This window comes from Sceloporus undulatus, chromosome 1, assembly GCF_019175285.1.
Source record: "Sceloporus undulatus isolate JIND9_A2432 ecotype Alabama chromosome 1, SceUnd_v1.1, whole genome shotgun sequence".
In the NCBI taxonomy this organism is placed as follows: Eukaryota; Metazoa; Chordata; class Lepidosauria; order Squamata; family Phrynosomatidae; genus Sceloporus; species Sceloporus undulatus.
This window is the reverse complement of record NC_056522.1, coordinates 351,571,590-351,591,365: the sequence shown is the minus strand read 5'-3', so window position 1 is coordinate 351,591,365 and position 19,776 is coordinate 351,571,590. Positions and strand designations below refer to the sequence as shown.

At 39.0% G+C, this 19,776-nt stretch overlaps 1 protein-coding gene across 1 annotated transcript in view; it reads left to right on the top strand.

Annotated features, from left to right (window-relative positions):
* TTC7B (tetratricopeptide repeat domain 7B) overlaps positions 1 to 19,776 on the top strand; it is a 153,900-nt gene that overhangs the window by 86,697 nt on the left and 47,427 nt on the right. The window contains 4 exon segments of the mRNA XM_042460558.1: positions 692 to 764; positions 2,550 to 2,710; positions 5,465 to 5,581; positions 13,034 to 13,131. Of these exon segments, the coding sequence (XP_042316492.1) occupies positions 692 to 764; positions 2,550 to 2,710; positions 5,465 to 5,581; positions 13,034 to 13,131 (449 nt within the window).

The window sequence follows — 19,776 nt, the reverse complement described above, 5'->3', positions numbered from 1 at the left end:
GAACAGTTATCATGCTTGCTGCAGGCTATACATTTTGTGTACTAAGATTAAGGGCAGGAGAAATTCCTTCCTTAGTCTAGTGATGATCCTTCATAAGTGAAAAATGTGGATTTAGCTATATTATATATTTATTCCCTTTAATTACAGATGGCATTATCTCTGTTATTTCTTGTAGCATAGCATTCATTTCTGCCTGGAGTATTAAATCTGGATTATTTTTAGACTGTTTACTGAGGTCTGAAACTGATGATGTTGTATAGATCTCTGGGTAGCTGCCAGATGGTAACAACTGGCTTTAGCTGTATTTTTGAAACAGTCACCTATGAAAGAATATCTCTGTATCCCATCCAAAACTGAGCAATCCATTTTTTTGGGTTTTAATTCATATTTTAAAACGTGAATAAAATATTAATGTCTCTTGGACATTAAATATAGATCATCACAAGCTCCCACTATAGTGAACATTACACATCCTAAAACATCCATTGAAAATGGTTGAATGTGCCATATTTTCCATTTGTTAAAATAAGTATGATTGTGTCCTAAACATATACACATATGCACACATATAGATATACACCAATACATACACAAAAATACACATATGCACTCACTGCTACAATAAAACTTGTAAATACAGAGGAAGATCTAGTCATTTAAAGAGTATTAATAGACTAAATATGTCTTTCAGGGCACATACTTTGTCTCCAACTGATCACCTGGCAGCATTTTATCTAGCTTTGCAGTTTGCTATATCCCGGCAGGTTAGTTTAAAAATGTTTTTAAAAGCTTAATTGATTATAGCAGTAACTAAAATTGTTAACTGAATTGCTTTTGTTTTCTGCTGTGTTCATTTTTTGAGTAAAACTAAATATTAATAGAAGTGTGTGTGTGTGTGTGTGTTAACAGCATTTCCTCAGAAAATATGTAAAGAATGTTGGGTTGAATATTGCTCATCTTTGTATGCCTATGTCCGTTTATACTCTTTCTACTAATTCACGATATAAAGGAAAGAATAGATGTGATTACTTTTTTGTCTTGAAATGAAAGGTCTGTTTTAGAGGGAGCATTTTAAAGAGGCATTTCTAGGAAGCATCTAATTTCCATAGTGCAGAAATGCTACAATTTTATTTCATAGTTGACCTCCCTCTCCTGATCTTCCTCCCAAAATGAGATAGAGGAGCTGTACATATGGGCCAAAAGGCCCATGTTCTCCCCACACTGGCATTGTCCGATTTAAACGACACATGTCCTGGGCTAGGGACAGCCAAACCAGAAGCTATTCCTGCAGATCCAGCCTGAATCCAGCCCACACAGCCCTTAGTCCAGACTAAAAAGGCTGGCTGTTTGCAGCAGAGTTTCCCAGAAACTCCTCTGCAGCAGCTAGTGGGCTGGACAACTGCACACCCCTTTATCTGCCACCGCCATTCTACATGCAGGATCCAGTCACAGTCTGTGATATCAGAAAGGAGCACTTGGTCATGTGGAGAAAGCCAGATGCCCTGTTTTTGCCCTTATGGGCTGCTACAGGGGCCTCCACATAGAACAGCGGTGGCTCCATGATGCAGTGTTGGTAGCTTGTGTCAACACCCACATGTCACTGTGCCAGACTAGGTAGGTGCCAGGGGCAGGAACAGGGTAGTTCTGCGAGCAGATATGATGGGTCTGGTCCTCCATATCCTGCTGGTGCATTAAGGCCCCTAGAGCCTAGTTGTCCTTGTTTGTTTGTAAAGCATTGTTTTTTTATTATTCTGAATAGTTTCCTCATGCTGCAGCAGATATATGTGAATCTTCCGTATCAATTGAAGTCCAAGAAAACATAAGTTAAAGGACAGAAGTAAAGATAGTATATAAGCTATTGTGACCATACTGATGATACCTTTCCTGTTGTGGCAATTGCTGGAACCACTAAAGACCTGTGCTACTGCTGAAAGGGTTAGGGCCATGAGTGTTTCCACAATTGTTGTTTCCAAGTCCAGACTTGTCCCCAGCTTTGTGCTGACCTTGGAAGTATTCACAGTTCCACATAACCCCACTTCTCTTCAATGAGAAGAGTAGCAAGGACAAATTAGTGGTGGTTGACAAGGCCAGCCGAACCTGTGGATTCTTGTGTGATTAAAATTGTCCCCTGCAGGTTTCTCAGCGCTTGAGTTTGTTATATAATATACTATAAAGACCTTTAGTTAAAATAAAATCTTTCAATAGACACAGAGACTGAAACACACTAAAATTTGTTTCTTGCAATTTAGAAAATACTAAGCTAGTTTGTATTTCTAAAGCAAAGGAAGAGTTTTCAAGTTTATTTTAGGAAACTGATTCAAACAAGATGGTGAAAAATATTTCAGTTACTTTTCATTGCTAATGAGCAATGAAACCATTGGCATGCGATACTGTTTGGCAGTGGGCAGCTTAAAAAACATGTTTTTCTCCAGTAGTTAATGTGAAATATATCTTTAGGGGGTATTTTGCTCTCTCATTTTTCATAATCTGAACGTATAACATAATTATGTGTGGTGGTAATAACTCCTTTCAGTTTTTCTTTCTAATAGATTCCAGAAGCTTTGGGTTATGTTCGCCAGGCTCTTCAGCTTCAGGGAGATGATGCTAATTCTTTGCATCTACTTGCTCTCTTGCTGTCAGCTCAGAAACACTACCACGATGCTCTGAATATCATTGACATGGCCTTGAGCGAATACCCAGAAAACTTTATGTACGTAGTTTTTGCTGCTTCCATACACCTGCATGTTCAGCATAAGGATGTACTTGTTTGTTCATTCCTATAGGCGAGAACAAATAATTGAATACATTTTCTCCTTTTTGCAGGAATATCTTATAAAATGTGCAGTTTTCCAAGATGTTCTTGCAGGAAGGAGACAGTTTCCCCCTTACTAACCTTTTTCCTGCCTCCCCACACTAACATAGCCATGAAGTGGCTGGCGGAAGGGAACAAGGGAAAACCAAGTGAAAATCACTGTCAACGGTTATGCCAAGACATAGCTGGCACTGATAATCCTTACTGATAATCATCATTCTTCTTGCAACATGGCCATGTAGTGGATGACAGAGGAGGCAGGGAAAACCTGTCCCCTCTGCCTCATAATGGTGTCTCCTTTGGAGGTTTTTAAATAGGCTGGATAGCCATCTGTCAGGGGTGCTTTGATTATGTATGGCCCTTATGGTCTCTTCCAAATATATTATTCTATGAGTGTGGATCGCTTTTGACAGCTGTGTCAGAACATGGCTGCCAACAACCATTCTAACTCAGCTTCTCCTTGCCCCTTCCCCCTAACATGGACAATAAGTGGCCAGGGCAGGTGGAATTGGTTCTTGGTACAATGATGCAGTTATCCTCTAGCACCTCCTGAGGATTCTCCGGACATCATGGAGGATAGTGCTGTTGGGTTTTCACTATCATAACATGGCTGGTGATGATGCTGTCCTCCTCCTGCTCACTCCATGGCTGGGAGGGGCAGCAAAAAGGTGAATCTTTGCTGATCAGTCTGTTTGAAGACAGTGGAGGGGAAGAAAAACAGCTTCAGAAAGGTTCTCATCTTCTCATTTTCCCTGTCCTTAAAAAACCCCTTTTCTTTCATTTCATTGAGGAAATACTTTTTCCATACTTAGTTCAGTATCATGCAAAATTAAAGCACTGGAATTGTGAATTACAATCTTGTATTTTACTTTGAGAATAATAATTGTGAATACCTATACTGTACGGTGTTTTACTTTTAGAGTTCTCACCGTGATATATTATGTCTGTTTAATCTGTAGTGCCATAGATTTCTCAGGCTGCATATGCACTGCAGAAATAATTTTGTTTGACACCACTTGAGCTGCCCTGGCTCAATGCTGTGGAATTATGGGAAGTGTAGTGGAGCTCTAGTGCTGCAACAAACTACACTTCCCATAATTCCATAACATTGAGCCATGGCAATTAAAGTGGTGTCAAACTGGATTATTTCTGCAGTGCAGATGCAGCTATTGATATAATGCTAAATGTAATACACATTTAACTACCTTGAACCCTATTTTGGGAGGACTGTCCTTCAGGTGCTTTTTTTCAAACTTGGTGAGGGAGCAGTAGTTACACCGGGGCCCTTTCTGTGATGCCACTCTAGCAATGGAATGTCTTCCCTACCAAAGGTCACCTGCCACCTACATTACAGTCTTTGAGTCACCAAGACCCTTTTTAATTCTCCCAGGTATTTGAAATACTTCAAAAATTACTTTTAGATCATTTCACTCTTCTCTTTTGCTCCTGGTTTTATATTATTTTAGGTGCTTCATTGTCTTTAACATTTGCTGAGCATTTATTTTATGTACTTTATTTACAGCTGTTTGTATTTTATGTTTTTTAATATACCTATACACTGAGATAAGAGTTCAATTCCCTGCCTCAGCCATGAAACCCACTGGATGACCTTAGGCAAGTAACATGCTCTCAGCCTCAGGTGAAGGCAATGGTAAACCTCCTCTGAATAAACAGACCAAGAAAACCCCATGATAGGGTCTCCACAAGTCAGAAATGACTTGAAGGTACACACAACAACAACAACAAAAATATACTGTCCATAGAGCTGTGATTATGATTGTTGGGCAGTTTTTGAGTGCAATGAAGAAATAAAATACTAGCTGGAATGAAAATGAGAGGGTGGCTGCCTGTTTTCATTCATTTGATTTTTTTAAAGGAAAATTCATGATCTTTTTGCAAGGGTGATGTATTAACTGATAGTGTTGTTTATCTTGCTGCTTTTGTTCTTTGGATTGGGATCAGTAAAAGGGAATAAAAAGCTCCATCACAAATAGCTGAAGTTATAATAACAGGTTTTTGACAGAATTTTCTGATTGAAAACTTTTTGCAGAATGATAGCATACTGAAAATGTCACTGTTTGTAAAAAAAAAAAAGAGTTGGTTTGTTCTAATAAGCTGCGAATAAGAAATCTGTGGTTCAGTTTCAGCTCGGGCATGAGCTCTTTTAGTGATCTTTTGCCCCCAGTCTTATTCTCATGTGCGGGGGAGGGGAGGGCGGAGGAAATAACACTGGCCTACCTTATAAGGATGTTGTAATGATTATAGGGATGACATACACAATACACCTTGAGTGCTTAAGAAAATGCTATATTTTTACTTTTCAGTAGTAGAAATGTTATTAAAATAAATCTAGAGATAGACATAATAGATGTTTTCCTCTGAGGTATCCCTGAAGGTGTAACATTCCTTCTTCCGAAGGATGAATTTAACATTTGATGACATACTCAAATCTGGGAGGAAATCCTTTCTACCAACCAGCTGGAAAATTGTCAGGTGGGGACAGTTTTCAGGGGGAAATCTAGGGAGGAGTTATTCAACACTTCCCTTCCTCACTACTTTTCTTCAAAATTTTCCTCCACCTCTACTCTCTTCTAAGAAGGTAGTTCATGTTGAATTTTTTTAAAAAAAACCTTCTCTCCATCCCCCCTTCAGATTGCTGTTTTCAAAAGTCAAATTGGAATCACTCTGCAGGGGCCCAGATGAAGCACTCCTTACTTGTAAACACATGTTGCAGATCTGGAAATCCTGTTACAATCTCACTAACCCCAGGTAAGACCATGTAGAGCATTAATGTGTTTCATGAATCATGTATATGGTGTAGGTATAATTTCTTCTTGGAATATAGTATTGTTCCAGTTTATATTTCATAACAGTTACAAAAAAGCTCTTCTAATTCTTTTTTTCTGTCATGGTTATAATAAACAAGAATGGACTCACTTTATTTCTTTGTTTTTGCTGGGGGGGGGAATCTGAATTGCTCAACTTCAGTTGTGCTTAACAATAGGAAACAAAAGGGATATTTGTTCATACTCTTTTTGGGATATATGAAACAAAGCTGCATTAGAATAATAATAATAATAATAATAATAATAATAATAATAATAATAATAATGCATCCACAGTTTTTATAAGAAAATAGTGAAATCAGCCTTTCATCATGGGCCTCTATCATTCACAAAATGTTCAGTATAAGTAGTAGAGATTCTGATTAGCTTTTCATAAAAAGTCAGGATTGTTTCATCAGGCTGTCTTTGGCAAAATGAGAATTTGGATGGTGAAAAAGCTTACTCTCACACTTCATGTGATTGTGCTAAGTTTTAATTGAGAACTTTTTTAATTCATAAAGGCTAAATATTAAGTAAAGGCAAAGGGTAAAGCAATAGTGCATCATAACAAGCCATTTCAGAATAGTATTCCTGCCCATATGATATCAGATCAACAAATTCTCCCATGCAGTGTATCACATTTCTCTTTTCAGATTCTCTAAGACCCAGTTTGTAACAGCTCTGGCCCTGCTGTGAGGTAACAGCCACCATGTGGCTCTCTCTTGATGCCAGTTGAAAACTGACTTGGAGTAAATGCTTCTGCATGTGTCTAACTTGGTGAGAGTACCTTCATTAGCCTTGCAGATTCTAATTACATTTCAGTTCTTTTAACTTGACTGGTAAAACATTATGAAGACTTACAGACATTTTAAATGACAATTTCAAGGTAGAATATTTTCAATATATCACTCTCTTTCAAACTAGTCCTCTCTCAAAAACTGCTGCATTCCAAAAACAAAGGAGGAAGGTATAATTTGTCAGTTTTGGAATCAGACATCTGTTGCGAAACAAGCTCATAGATACATCTGTATTTTCTGGCTTATGATTTGTCCCATTAATATATATTGTTTTATAAATACCTTTCCTCCAATTAATAGGATTAAAATCTTGCAGGAAGTACCATGCTGTTATTGATACACAGCTCACACATAGAGAGGTTGGTCTATGGGTCAGAAGCAGTAGATCCCTATTACTTACATTGGAGAATCATTCTGTACTAAAGTGGGAAGGAGAGTCATAGTGCTAATCAGGGAGGGCTTTGATGGTGGCTTCCTACATAACAGAAGAAGGATGGTCCACATGCCCCTGGGGAACCCTTCCAACTCTACAATACAGTGCTCAAGCTGCAGGGAGCATGCTGGGTGCAAGGGGCGATGCGCACCCGAGCCCCATTCAAGTGAATGGGGCTCAAGCATAGGCGGAATTTGCCTTACACGGGGGGCAGGAGGGCGGGTCCAGAACGGATCCCCCGCGTAAGGCAAGGGTCCACTGTATTATGATTCTATGTATTCCTGTATGGCAGAAAGGGTCAGAGTGGATGGTCCATGAGGTGTCTTTAAACTTTAGGGTTCTCTGATCCTATGTATTCCTGCACAGCAGAATGGGGTTTGACTCCATAGCCCCAAGGGATCCCTTCCAACTCTAGGATTCTATGTTTCTTTCAGTTTGCGCTGAATGTGGGAAAAGGTATGTGTATTTGGGGGAATGGGAGGGGGGATTCAAGGGAGTCCTTTTCACTGCGAGTAAGAATTTTTGGGGAGATCCTATGTGGCATATTGCTTGAGTAACGGAGTAAAACTCTGAAGACCAGAGTTCAAAGTCTGGCTTGGCCAGGTAAAAACCCACTGGGTGAACTTGGCAAGCAACACTCTCTCAGCCTCATGGCAAGGCAATGGCAAACCCCCTCTGAATAAACCTTGCCAAGAAAATCCTTTGATAGATTTGTTGCCATAAGTTGGAAAAGTTTCTGTTGTTACAGCTGTACATTGATTTCAGCCAGGTTGAAAAAATACCAAATGTATGGTTCTTTGCCTGCTACCAAATCAGTTAAACTAGATAGAACAGGGGTAGGCAATCTTTTTGAGCCAGGGGCCGGGTTGCTGTCCCTCAGACAACTGGGGGGGGGGGGGAAAAAAAAAAAATAATAAATTATTTTTTTAAAAAATTAAATATATAAATAAACCAGGACAAATGTAGGACAAAATTTTCAAATGGAAGACACTTTTTTTAAAAAAAATGGAGGACACGCAAAAAAAATTGCTGATTTTTAAAAAAATGTTAATATAAATGCATGTTTCCGAGGCTTCTATAGACAATTGCCCCCAAAGGCCCCGGTGGCAATTGGCGGCAGGACCGGGCTGGGGCTGGTCCCAAGGCCTTGCCGGGCCGCAGGTTGCCTACCCCTGAGATAGAATATCTTCATCTGACCTAGCTGCAGTGTGGGCAGGACCGGTTTAATAATTTAGGGGTCGTTCACACTACGTTATAAACTGGTTTGCATACCAGTTTAAAAGGGGGGTCGTTCATGCTTGTGCTGGTTTTTCAGAACCCAAATTCGGGGGGGGGGGGGGGGGGAGAAAATCCCCCTTAACCTAGTTTTTCTAAGATCGAGTTTTTCCCTGTTTCTTTTTGAAAATGCTGGGTTTTATCATGGTGCTGCCAATGTGAACTTGTTCCCGATCCCATTCTGGGCATGCAGGAGGGAGGGGTTAATGTGCAGGGGGCAGATCATGCCCACCCCTTTGCTCTCTCTCTCTGCTAGCCAAGAGCCATTGTTTTCCCCTCACAGCATTCAGTTGCAGGAGTGAAAAAAGTAGCTCCAGAAATGTAGTGGATTCAAATTTCTGCGCTTTGGAAACTGGTTTCTCTAAAGCGTAGCCTGACTTTTTTTCTTTTCTGCCCATCAGTCCCTTTATCCACACCGAAGTCTGATTCCCAGCCCAGAGCTCACCAAAACCAGGGATGGGGTTCACCTGTGGGAACATCATTAGATATTTTAAAAAACTTTTTTTGACAGCTTATGCACATATTTGCTATTGCATGGCCACAGTAGACTGCACCTTTAAATATTCACGCTATCAGTATGACAAAGGTGCACATGATTTGCTTGACATAAAAAAAAATCCTATCACTGGGGCTGTGGGTTAGCGGTCATTTTTCCCCTCTTTCCCAAGAAATAAAACCTCAACAGACTCTGCTCCCAAGTTGGTACAAACTAAAGCTCTCACACACATATTATACTGTTGAAAGATTATATTATTATATGGCTGAGAAAGTGTGACTCCCCTCCCAAGGCTAATCTATCACAGGGTTTCTTGCTAAGGATTGTTCTTAGGGTCTTGCCATTGCCATCCTCCGAGGCTGAGGGGGGGGGGGGGGGGGATTGGCCAAACAGTGTGATGTAGATGTGTATCATTAGATTGATGGTGTAAAACAAAACAAAACAAAACAAACAAACAAAAAAAAAAACAAGAACAAGTGAAATGGTAAGGTGAACTTCATCAGGGTTAAATTGCCATGGAGAGATTCAATCGGGGTAAACATAGTGGGAACTCTGATTCAGTAATGCATCATCAAATCTCCCTTGATCTGCTCGTCACAAAAATGCTAGTGTGAATGAGGCCTTACTCTTGTTGCAGTTGTTCTCAATACTATCATAGTTTTTAATATTCAGTCTTCAGTGATACCACATTCCTATGCACAGTTTTTAATTATGAGAGCATACTTGCAGGATTGTGATTTAAATCATCTCAATTTTTAAAAGAAGTGTCCAAAACTAAAAAATCCAGTCTTCCAACAGTTACAGGGGAAGACAGCTAAGAAATATATAGGTACATTAATTGCTCATCTGTAAATATAAAAAGTGGGTTTAAATCATATTTCAGCCTATCATTTGTGCTTTGACAAGCTAAAAGTGGAGGAGAGCCACTCTTTGGAAGGGTTACTAATATAATCAGCTACCCTCCAAAGCAGCATTTTTCATCTTAGACACATTTTGGATGTATTTTCTCATTGCGTATTTGGCAAAATGTCCTGCTTATCTTAATTTCCAAAGTGCCAATCTGAATTTGTACACTGCTCACATGAGTAGTATGCTGCCAGTTTCTCTTCATACCTAATTTCAACATGATAATCTTGTGGACACAATTGTAGTCATGTTTATACCTCCCAATTTCTTTAATGTTGCTTGAAAATCTAGTCATTTTCTGTCATTATTTTCTTGACTGTTCATTACTTTAGCCCACTCCTGCTTACTAAAAAATACTTTTAAATAATGATTACAGTGGAGATTGGTATGAATTTTAGAACTTCTGTTAATAGGAGAATTTGGAATGGTTTTATTGCATGGGAAATACATTTTAAAAAAAAACATAATTTGGTAGTTAGGTTTGCTATGTTTTACAAAGTCAGTTAGGATACGAATTTTTAATTTCTATTGTAAATGTTTTACTAATTATTTACAAAAAACTTCTAAAAACGCATTTATTAAAGAGTAGGCAGCAGTTAATAATTTAATTATGACGGCAGTAAACAAGACGGTTGTACTTAATTAGTTTTCTTGATCACATTAATCATCATTATTAATGAATGCAGATATGCTTACCTATACATGTGTGTAATTGAGAATAGTTAATTTGCAAAAAAGGTTAAGGTTAAAATCTTAACAGACCATACCAGAATTATCAGAATTAAATATATTTTTAAAGGTATAGAAAAGGAATTCTAGAAACAACAGCCCAACAAAGATAATGGGAAACTATGGTTTCCAAATGAGTTAAAAAGCCTGCAGATTCTTGCAGTTAGTCCTTTCTCCCTATTCTCAATGGCAAGTAGATTTCATCTGTTTCTTCTTTTTGAAATTATTTATGCAATTATTTATTTAGCTCCATCAGTATACATGGTGCTTTAAAAAGTAAAACAACAAAACAACAAACCAGCTCTGCCAAAGGCATACAAGCTAAAATACACAGAGAGACACACACAGGAAGGAAGAAGCAACACAAATATAAAACTAATGCAATAAAGCAAATTATCCAGATAGAAGAGGCTGAAATGCTTGGGACCAGAAGTGTTTGGGATTGTTTTTTGTTTTGTTTTGTTTTTCATTTTGGAATGCCTGTATTTGCATATATGTACATACATAATATGTACATCTTGGAGATGGAACCCAAAACACAAAATTCATTTATGTTTCATATATACCTTATACACATAGCCTGAAGGTAATTTTATACAATATTTTTAAAAGTTTTATGTATGAAACAGAAAGCAAAGGTGTTACTATCTAAGCTACCCATGGAAAGTTTTGAGTTTTGCAATATTTCAGATTTCAGATTCTGGATAAGGGAGACTCAACCTGTATAATACAAAGCAAACTGACAAATATGTGTAATCAAAATACAAGATTATAAAACAACAATAAACTAAAATTCTAAAAGCTTTGGAAAGCAACAATGTTTTTAATTAAGATTTAGTTAAAAACAAAGAAATCATGACAGTTGTTTATGAATAGCAATGCCCATTTGGGCAGCATCTGTGGAAGTCTCTTTACTGCTTGAGTCAGAGGGCAATCATGCCCTTTCCTGCCCTGTATACTCTACTCTTGTGCATACCAGTGGGTTTTATGTCAGGATGAGACTTTCATATTCTCTCCCCCCCCACCCCACCCCAACAAACCTGTACAGACCTCACATACAAACAGAAGAACAGGAATAAGCCTTTCAGCCTACTACAGCAAAGATAAGATGATTTATGTGGGTCAGCTGTTTCAGGTGTCAGAGTGGGACCCTTATAAGTGGATCTGCTTTCTTGTAATTGCATTCACAAATAGATCTGCTGATAAATAAATTTTTATCACGTAGTCAGCATGGGGAGGATTAGTATCTTTTTGATGGTTAGATAAACCATCAAAACACACTGCAAAAATAACCCCATTTGAGTATCCGTGGATGGCAAGCCCATGTTGTCCCCAGCGGTGGCATGTGCACATGGCCGCGCTGCCATTAGAGACGGCCCCTATTGTCCTTGGTGGGGACACATGGATGTGGCTGTGCCACCATTAGGGACAACGGGACTTCTTGTGCATGCAGACATAACTATGGCCTGGTAGAGATGGGCTCTTTGCGGCACGCCCATGACGTGCTAGGGTTGCTTGGGGGTGGGGCGTTGAGAAGTTGAGCATTCGTAGATTTTGGTATCCACGCAGGAGAGAGGTCCAGAATAGATCCCCTGAAGATACCGAGGGCCAACTGTACTTTTCTGTACCCCAGTAGCTCTTTGGGTGTTTTCCAACCTTGGAGTCTCATCTTCTGGCACTATGTCTTGTTTTCATTCTAGATTGTCTTATCATAGGGTTTTCATAGGAAAAAAAATCTAAAGGGATTTACTGTTCCTCTTTCTGTGCAGTACTAACGGGTGTTAGTATGGTGTATTGCTCTTGTCTCAAAGAGATCATCTGCCACTGTCACACACATACATACTGTATATACTCATGTATAAGTCTAGAAATTTAGGCCAAAAAATTGACTCAAAAAACCTGCATAGACTTATCCATGGGTCAATATAAACCCTGTACTTTAACCCTCATTTTTAAAAAAAGGAACTATCCCCTGATGAAAGTAAGGAGTGTAATCTGTCCTGGAAGCACTGACCTCCCTCTATTTTCTCATCCATCCAGCACTGCTGGCGCGTCATCGCTGTGCGCACCATCTGGATGATGCCACACAGTTGCTGCGCGCCCATGACATGCTGGGATTGCGGGGCGTGTGCACGCCCCACCCCCAAGCAACCCTAGCACGTCATGGGCGTGCCGCAAAGAGCCCATCTCTACCAGGCCATAGCTATGTCTGCTGGAATTTTGTAAGTTCTTTGGCATTGTTTTCCTTTGCTTCATCATTTATCTCCTTTGTTACATGCCCCTAAATTTTGCCCTTGACTTATCCATGGGTCATATAAAAATCCATAATTTTGGCCCCCAAACCTGCCCTCGACTTATACATGAGGTCGACTTATAGTCAAGTATATACGGTACATGTACTGTACACACACTGCTGATGCTGCCCAATAACTGTTTGACAGGGTTAGTCTGGCTCCTCAGTAAAAGCATGTCATACATGGGAAACCCTACCAGCAGCACTGTTACTCTGAAGCATAGCCTTTTGATTCAGAGAAGCACACAATCCCACCACTGCGGAAAGGTAATTCCTACATAACATTTCCCATTTTAATTCTTCTAAAATACTCAGAAAATCAGTGTGAACATATTTTAACCTCAGTGGGCATTTGCTCTCTGTCCTATTAGTAAGTAAAGGGCACATTAATCAATATAACATAACCTAAAAATGACTGTTTCCTTTTCTAGCTATATAGGAATAATATCTTCCATTGTTTCCTACAGTGATTCTGGACGGGGCAGCAGTTTGTTAGACAGAGCCATTGCTGACAGACGACAGCTTAATACAATTACTTTGCCAGACTTCAGTGACCCTGAAACAGGTGAGAATTCATGTCTACAACAATGAAGTGTCAGAGATAATCTCTGTTATCTGGTATATGCTATAATGTGTGTGTGTGTGTGTGTATAATGTAGATAAATGTTTGAGATAGTTTCCTTGTAATTATGTCAGGTTTTTAAGCACCCTCCTATAGGAAGTATCCCATTTGTAGTCTAAACCTCTTGTTGTATACTCAGTAGTCCACCCTACAGATGTCATTATAAAGTTCTTCTATCACTTTTAATTTCCTTTGCAAAACTAAACAGTGTTTTACCTGGCAAGAGGGATATGGGAGGATGCAGACTTGGGACTAGATTTTTAATGTTCAAGATGAAGAGTGTGTTATGCCTACTAGCTCAATCTGTATTATTTCAGAGAGGTGCTTTACACTCATTTCCAAGTTCCTTTTTTCTAAATCTAAGATTCTGTACCCTAGTTGAAAATCTTTGCTCTTTGATTTCTTGGAAATCCTGCAGAGTTCTGCTAAACATTCCCAAGAATTTCTTGCCTCAGTGAAGTAACCATCCAATTAACTTGATCAATCTTCATTCATCATCTGGCATAGCTCCAGGGCACCAGCAGCTTGTACACAATAACCAGAAAGTAATAATGGTGTTTGAAGAATAAAAAATGAATTTGTAAAATCTTAAAGCGCAACTCAAATTCAAGTGTCTGTCAATGTTTGGAATACTGTTTACCAACCTACTCCCAGTGCAAAATATGTATAAAGACATCAGATTTTTGTATTTAACAACAGGCATAAATGCAATAATCAATTGCTGGAGTCTACTCTAGGTTCCTGGGTTTTTGTTTGTTTGTTTTTTCCTTCTCTTGCATTAAATGATTAACTGTAAATATTCATATAGGCTGTGGGCCCAAAGGCCCAAATCCAGATAACTGTGTGAAGTACATTCCTAAAATATAAAGGGGGGACAGTTTGAAATTCATGTATATCACACATTAAACTAAAAAAATTAAGTCATGGAAACTCAGTTAATTGCCCACACGTCCTTTTGTTTGCCCCAAGGAACTTGTGACATATAAAATTATATTAAAGAACATTGTATCTATTATCTATAGAGTTAAGACTACACTTCTATAAACACAGCAGACATCAAACTCCACAGAAAGAGTGGGGTTTACCTTTAAATAGACATGTGTAGTGTTGCATTGTCAAAAACATATGCACTTCCACTCATAATAATTGTATAACTGTTTTCTGAACAATTTCTGTGCTTTGTTCTTTTTTACCAATTGAAAACATACTTCACTTTAGAAACTTTGTTGTAATGAGGATATATTTAGCTTAAAATTATTTTACAATATTATAGAAAATAAACAAGTCTTTGAGCATGGAGCAAAAACAAACAAAAATAAATCTATTTGCATTCTTAATTTTTCTGTATAATCATCATTCTTTCATACTAGTATATTTGCAATGGAATATAACACTGTTATATCTTCACAAACAAATATTGTGTGACCATTGGAGCCAGGAATAGTTCTATTTTGTTAAATATAAAATGTAGAAAAGTGTTAAATCTGAAGTTTAAGCACACATGCTTAACATGCTTACTATAATTTTGTTTTGATTTGCTTCTTTCTTTTTGTAACCATTTCTATGGTGTCAGTATCAGTATAGTCTTCTCAATCTAACGTCATATTGATATTTTACATGGTTATGTAAATGAGTTCTTATTTAGAAAGAATTCAGTACTAGCCTTGTCAAGGCTTTGTGGACAATATGCTGATACAGGGTGGATAACAAATTATTAGTTTATAATCTAGACCTCTCTTAATATACATGTGTTGGGCTGCATATTCTGTTAAGGGTCTTTACACTTTGTCCCCTTTGTGTCCACTATGTAAATGTCTGGAGGTGGGAACTCAGATGAAGGGAGTTTACTGGTGTACCCTCTATGCCTAGGTGTTCTGTCATCCACAGAGAACTATAGAAAATTTCAGTAAAAATACAACACTCATTACAGTATTAAATTTAGTTTCGGTTGAATAGTTCCATTTTGCTCAGGACTGAGGGAAAAACCAATGTTAATATTTTTAAATGCCTTTGTCCAATAGAGGGTAACTTGCCCAAAGTAATTCAGTGAGTGGGTTTCCATGGCCGAGTGGGGATTTGAACCCTGGTCTCCACAGTTGTAGTCCAACACTCAAACCACTACACCAGGTTGGCTCTCACTGTTGAGCTACCCAATCGTATAGCTTTCCTTACTTTATCTACAGGTGGAAATCATAGTGACACTTGCAGCAAATTAAGATCCAAATTTCTCCCCATCTGATACTGAATCAGGCCATACTTTAAACTCAGTCTCAATGGAGCTTTATAAATCTTTTCCATTTTGGATACAGGCTTGGATGCTCTAGTAGGCCTTAATAATGATGGTGATGCAACCATGAGAAGGATGTTTTCTACTCAGACGTCTTGATTTTGGTCAGTAGTGTCACATCACAAGTTGGCCAATGGAAGAGACAAAGTCCTTTTGTTTGGTTTGGCTGTTTCATAAATATCTATAAACTTGTTCATATCTTCTCTCCCTGTTTCCTTATCTTTAATAAAGTCCACCATTGTAGGAATCACTAATCCCATACTGGATCCTTCTAAACAAAGGTTGTGCAACTTCTAAAGGTTCAGGGGACATTTTTCTCCTGACCTGTGCCTTCATGGGCCACACATCTAAAAAACAAAATCCTTTCTTGGCCAAGAAAAGAGGTGGGGGAGCTACATTTAGATGGTAAATTACACTTCCTGAAAGTCGGCAGGGAGAATGGGTTAACTCCCCTTTTATTATTTAAAATCAGAGGGTTAGGAGGATAGTAAGGGTTCTGAGGGGCCTTGATGGGCACATGTGGGCCATGAGTCAAACATTTCCTAATCTTCATCAAAACAAAGACTAGATCATAGTTTAAAGCCAGATTGAAAGTGTGAATAGTGATCGGTTAATCCTGAGGTTTTGTATCCCTGCCTGAGGCAGGTACTGTGAATTGATTGATATGGGACCTCCCCATGTTCAACAGGACTCCAGCAAGGCTGAGATTGGGCACAGATCTTTTCAGGTCCCATAGATGCTGGTCTGCTTCAGGGTGGACCCAAAGATTAGGAAAATGTTTACCAGCCTAGCTATGCCTTCATAGTATAAGAAAGCTTCAATAGTGGCTCTAAGAAGTCACTAACTAGGAAGACATTCCTGTGTGCACACGTTTCAACAAGCTATGACTAACAACATATACCTTTTTAATCCTTACATCTGGCCTTGAGTGAAACCTCAGTTATTAGAAGTGCAAAGGCCTAGTTGTAAAAGCTAATCATTGACAGGTTGCCCTGCCCATGGTCAGGCTACAGCAGGGGTAGGCAACCTTTTTGAGCCGGGGGCCGGGTTGCTGTCCCTCAGACAACTGGGGGGCCGAAGCCAAAAAATAAATAATTAAATATTTTTTTAAAAAAATTAAATATATAAATAAACCAGGACAAATGTAGGACAAAATTTTCAAATGGAAGACACTTAAAAAAAAATGGAGGACACGCGAAAAAATTTGCTGGTTTTTAAAAAAATGTTAATACAAATGCATGTTTCTGAGGCTTCTATAGACAATTGCCCCCCAAAGGCCCCGGCGGCAATCGGCGGCAGGACCGGGCTGGGGCCGGTCCCAAGGCCTTGCCGGGCCGCATCCGGCCCACGGGCCGCAGGTTGCCTACCCCTGGGCTACAGAGTAATCACTCTCCTGTCTTGGGAGTAGTTGAATTTCCCTAAAGAAGAAAATCTAGCTGTTGGAGTTGTAGGGTTCATAAATAGATCATCTAAGGCATATCACCTCCCAGTTGTTGTATAGAACTCTCTTTAAAAATTATGCTGTGATGGTGGTGGTTAGTCCTCCCCCCCACAGGTATTACAGCATCTGCACAACGTCAGCCAGCAGAGCTGTTTTCAGCAGCATGCAGCTCGCTAAATCTAGGCCGTCTTCACACATTCATGCTCTACCAACTGTGAAAGATTTCCCACTTTCTTTTCAAGCAGAATGGCTTACAGTATATGCAGTAGGAATGAGAAACATTCCACTATAGACTATGAATTCCAGGAGGAGCCTGGATTTATTTTTGGGGTAATATTTTTGTTAGCATATTTACAAAAATTATGACAATCCCTTCTAAAATTCTGAAATAAAGTTGGGAATAACCCTCTCAAAATATATATAAATTGCCTTTGATTTATTGCCCAACAGTGCTCAAGGAAATGTGTGAGCCCCCAGTATCTGAGCTGGACCTGTCTATCTCAATCTAGGTGCTTTTTAGGCTGGGTGACAATACTCCTTCTTTGGCCTTTTTTTTATTTAAAGAATAAGATGTTATGTGTTTTTTTAATGTTTGATTCTTTGGTTTGTTTGTTGTATGTTAATATGTTAATAAAAATATTTATTAAAAAATACTCCTTTGGTGCAAATTGATAAATCTGGCCTTGTATGCCAATCACCCAAACAGCTGCTACAGCAGTTGTAGGCACTAAATTTTTTAGGAACTTAATTTCTGTCATACAGTATAACCCCCATATTGATGGCAGGACTGGTAACTATGGTTTCCGTTAACCACATCTTCGGGAAAAGGTATCTCTAGGCATCTGGAAGTCCTCCAGCATGACTTTGTGGTCAGCTTCTGTTAGAAATATAGTGTTCACTGTTAACCACAGTTTTATATATCCACAGTAACCATGGGAATGGATCCCTCACAGATACTGGGGCTGTACTGTATTTATTTCTATCACACACGTTGTGTGCCTTATAGACATTTATATAGTAACTGTTTCTTCATCATGCTTTCTGCGAACTCATAAATGCAGGTTATTTTGCACCTTCAAAGAAATGAAGCGTAGCATTTTCTGTGGGAACCCTGCACATCCAGTACTCATGTTTCCTGTGATTTCCAACCATCCACTTAGTTCCTTTTCATTCGCAGTAACAGCAGCTTGATTAGGAACCTCCAATGTCATGTTAGTCTTCACATTTGGTTGCTTCCCACACACACACACACACACACACACACACACTCTTCATCATAGTTTTTTTCCCCATCTCATCATTATCATTTTCCATCATGGAGCCTGAGGGCTTGCAGTGTCGACAGAGTGCTATAAAAAGTGTATCAACTGCAGGGTGATACCACAGTCTCAGATAAAGTTTACCAGGCACTTAGCTAAAGTGCAGTTCATCTGGAGACATTATAAGAATGTTTGCCCTCACAAAGAAGTTGTGTCCGAAGCAGTGAGGAGCAAGTTTTTATTCCAGACCAGTGACAGCTGCTGTCTTTCATTTCATGAGACACTTCCAGTTTCAATCCAGACTTTAAAAAAGTAATTCAGCATATCGACCCATATCACCAAAATGAATTCAGCACTTTCCATAGTTCCTTTAAAGTACAGACGAAAACCCAAAGTGAATTCTTTGCCCCATTGACATGGATGCCAGGTCCCCTCCATTTGTGACTATTTCTTCATTCTGCTGCTGGAACTCTACCACCCTCCATGATACCATAAACGTGTGTACAATCCATGTTCGAATTTCCTTCTGGAACCCAAGATACATCTCTTATACCAGGGAGATTATGACTAGACTGTGATACAGATAAAGAACAAAACTAAAAGAGAAAAATAGAAGTGAAAAAGAAAAGGGATAAGGGACTCGGAAAGGAGGATAATGTAAATATTCCTTGCAGTATGGTTAAAGAAATGCCTACTAATCCTAAAACTTCATCTCAGCTTCAACCAACAGGTTAATATTGATCCTGGTGTCAGATTTCATCAACAGACCCAATCAGATCCTTCTCAATACTACAATTCCTATGTTGCCTCCTCTGCTACAATCCACTATTCCAGTTCTGGAACAGGCACACTATCAGCTCAACATATATGGAGAAGCTGGCCAACCTCTTGATCTGCAGGACCAGTTACATCTTCAAAATGACCTTTAACATTGCAGCATCATACTCAAAGGGTGGGATCTTACATTCAGTATCCTCTTATAAAGACCATCCCTTTCATTGGACCCCTACTCACCAGTGTCCCAGTCATGGATCAGTTTCCCAATCACCAATAGGGAGGCTTAGTGGTGCAGTGATTAAATGCCAGTACTGCAGCCAAAATGTTGTGAATTCAAACCCACAGGGCTCCAGGTTGACTCAGCCTTCCATCCTTTCATAGGCTGGAAAAATGAGTAACCAGCTTGTTGGGGGCAATTGGCTTACACATTGTAAACCAAAACATACTGCAGAAATAATTCAGTTTGAGACCGCTTTAACTGCCCTGGCTGAATGCTAGGAGAATTTAGCCTTCTCTGTCAGAGTGTTCTGGTGCCATAATAAACTACAATTCCCAGGATTCCCTAGCCAAAACAATTAAAGTGGTCTCAAGCTAGATTATTTCTGCAGTGTGTTTTGGATATAGGAAGCGGTATAGAAATATAAAATGCTATTGCTGTTTTCCTAGTCCACTAAAAGTTGGGATCACGTTAACATTTATATGGTAAAGAACAAGCCTAATGCCTGTCACTAAACCAATCCCCACATTTAACATTTTCCAGGGATTCTGCACACAGACCTGCTAACCATTAGTATTATGACTGGATGGATCTGCCTTCCGCATCA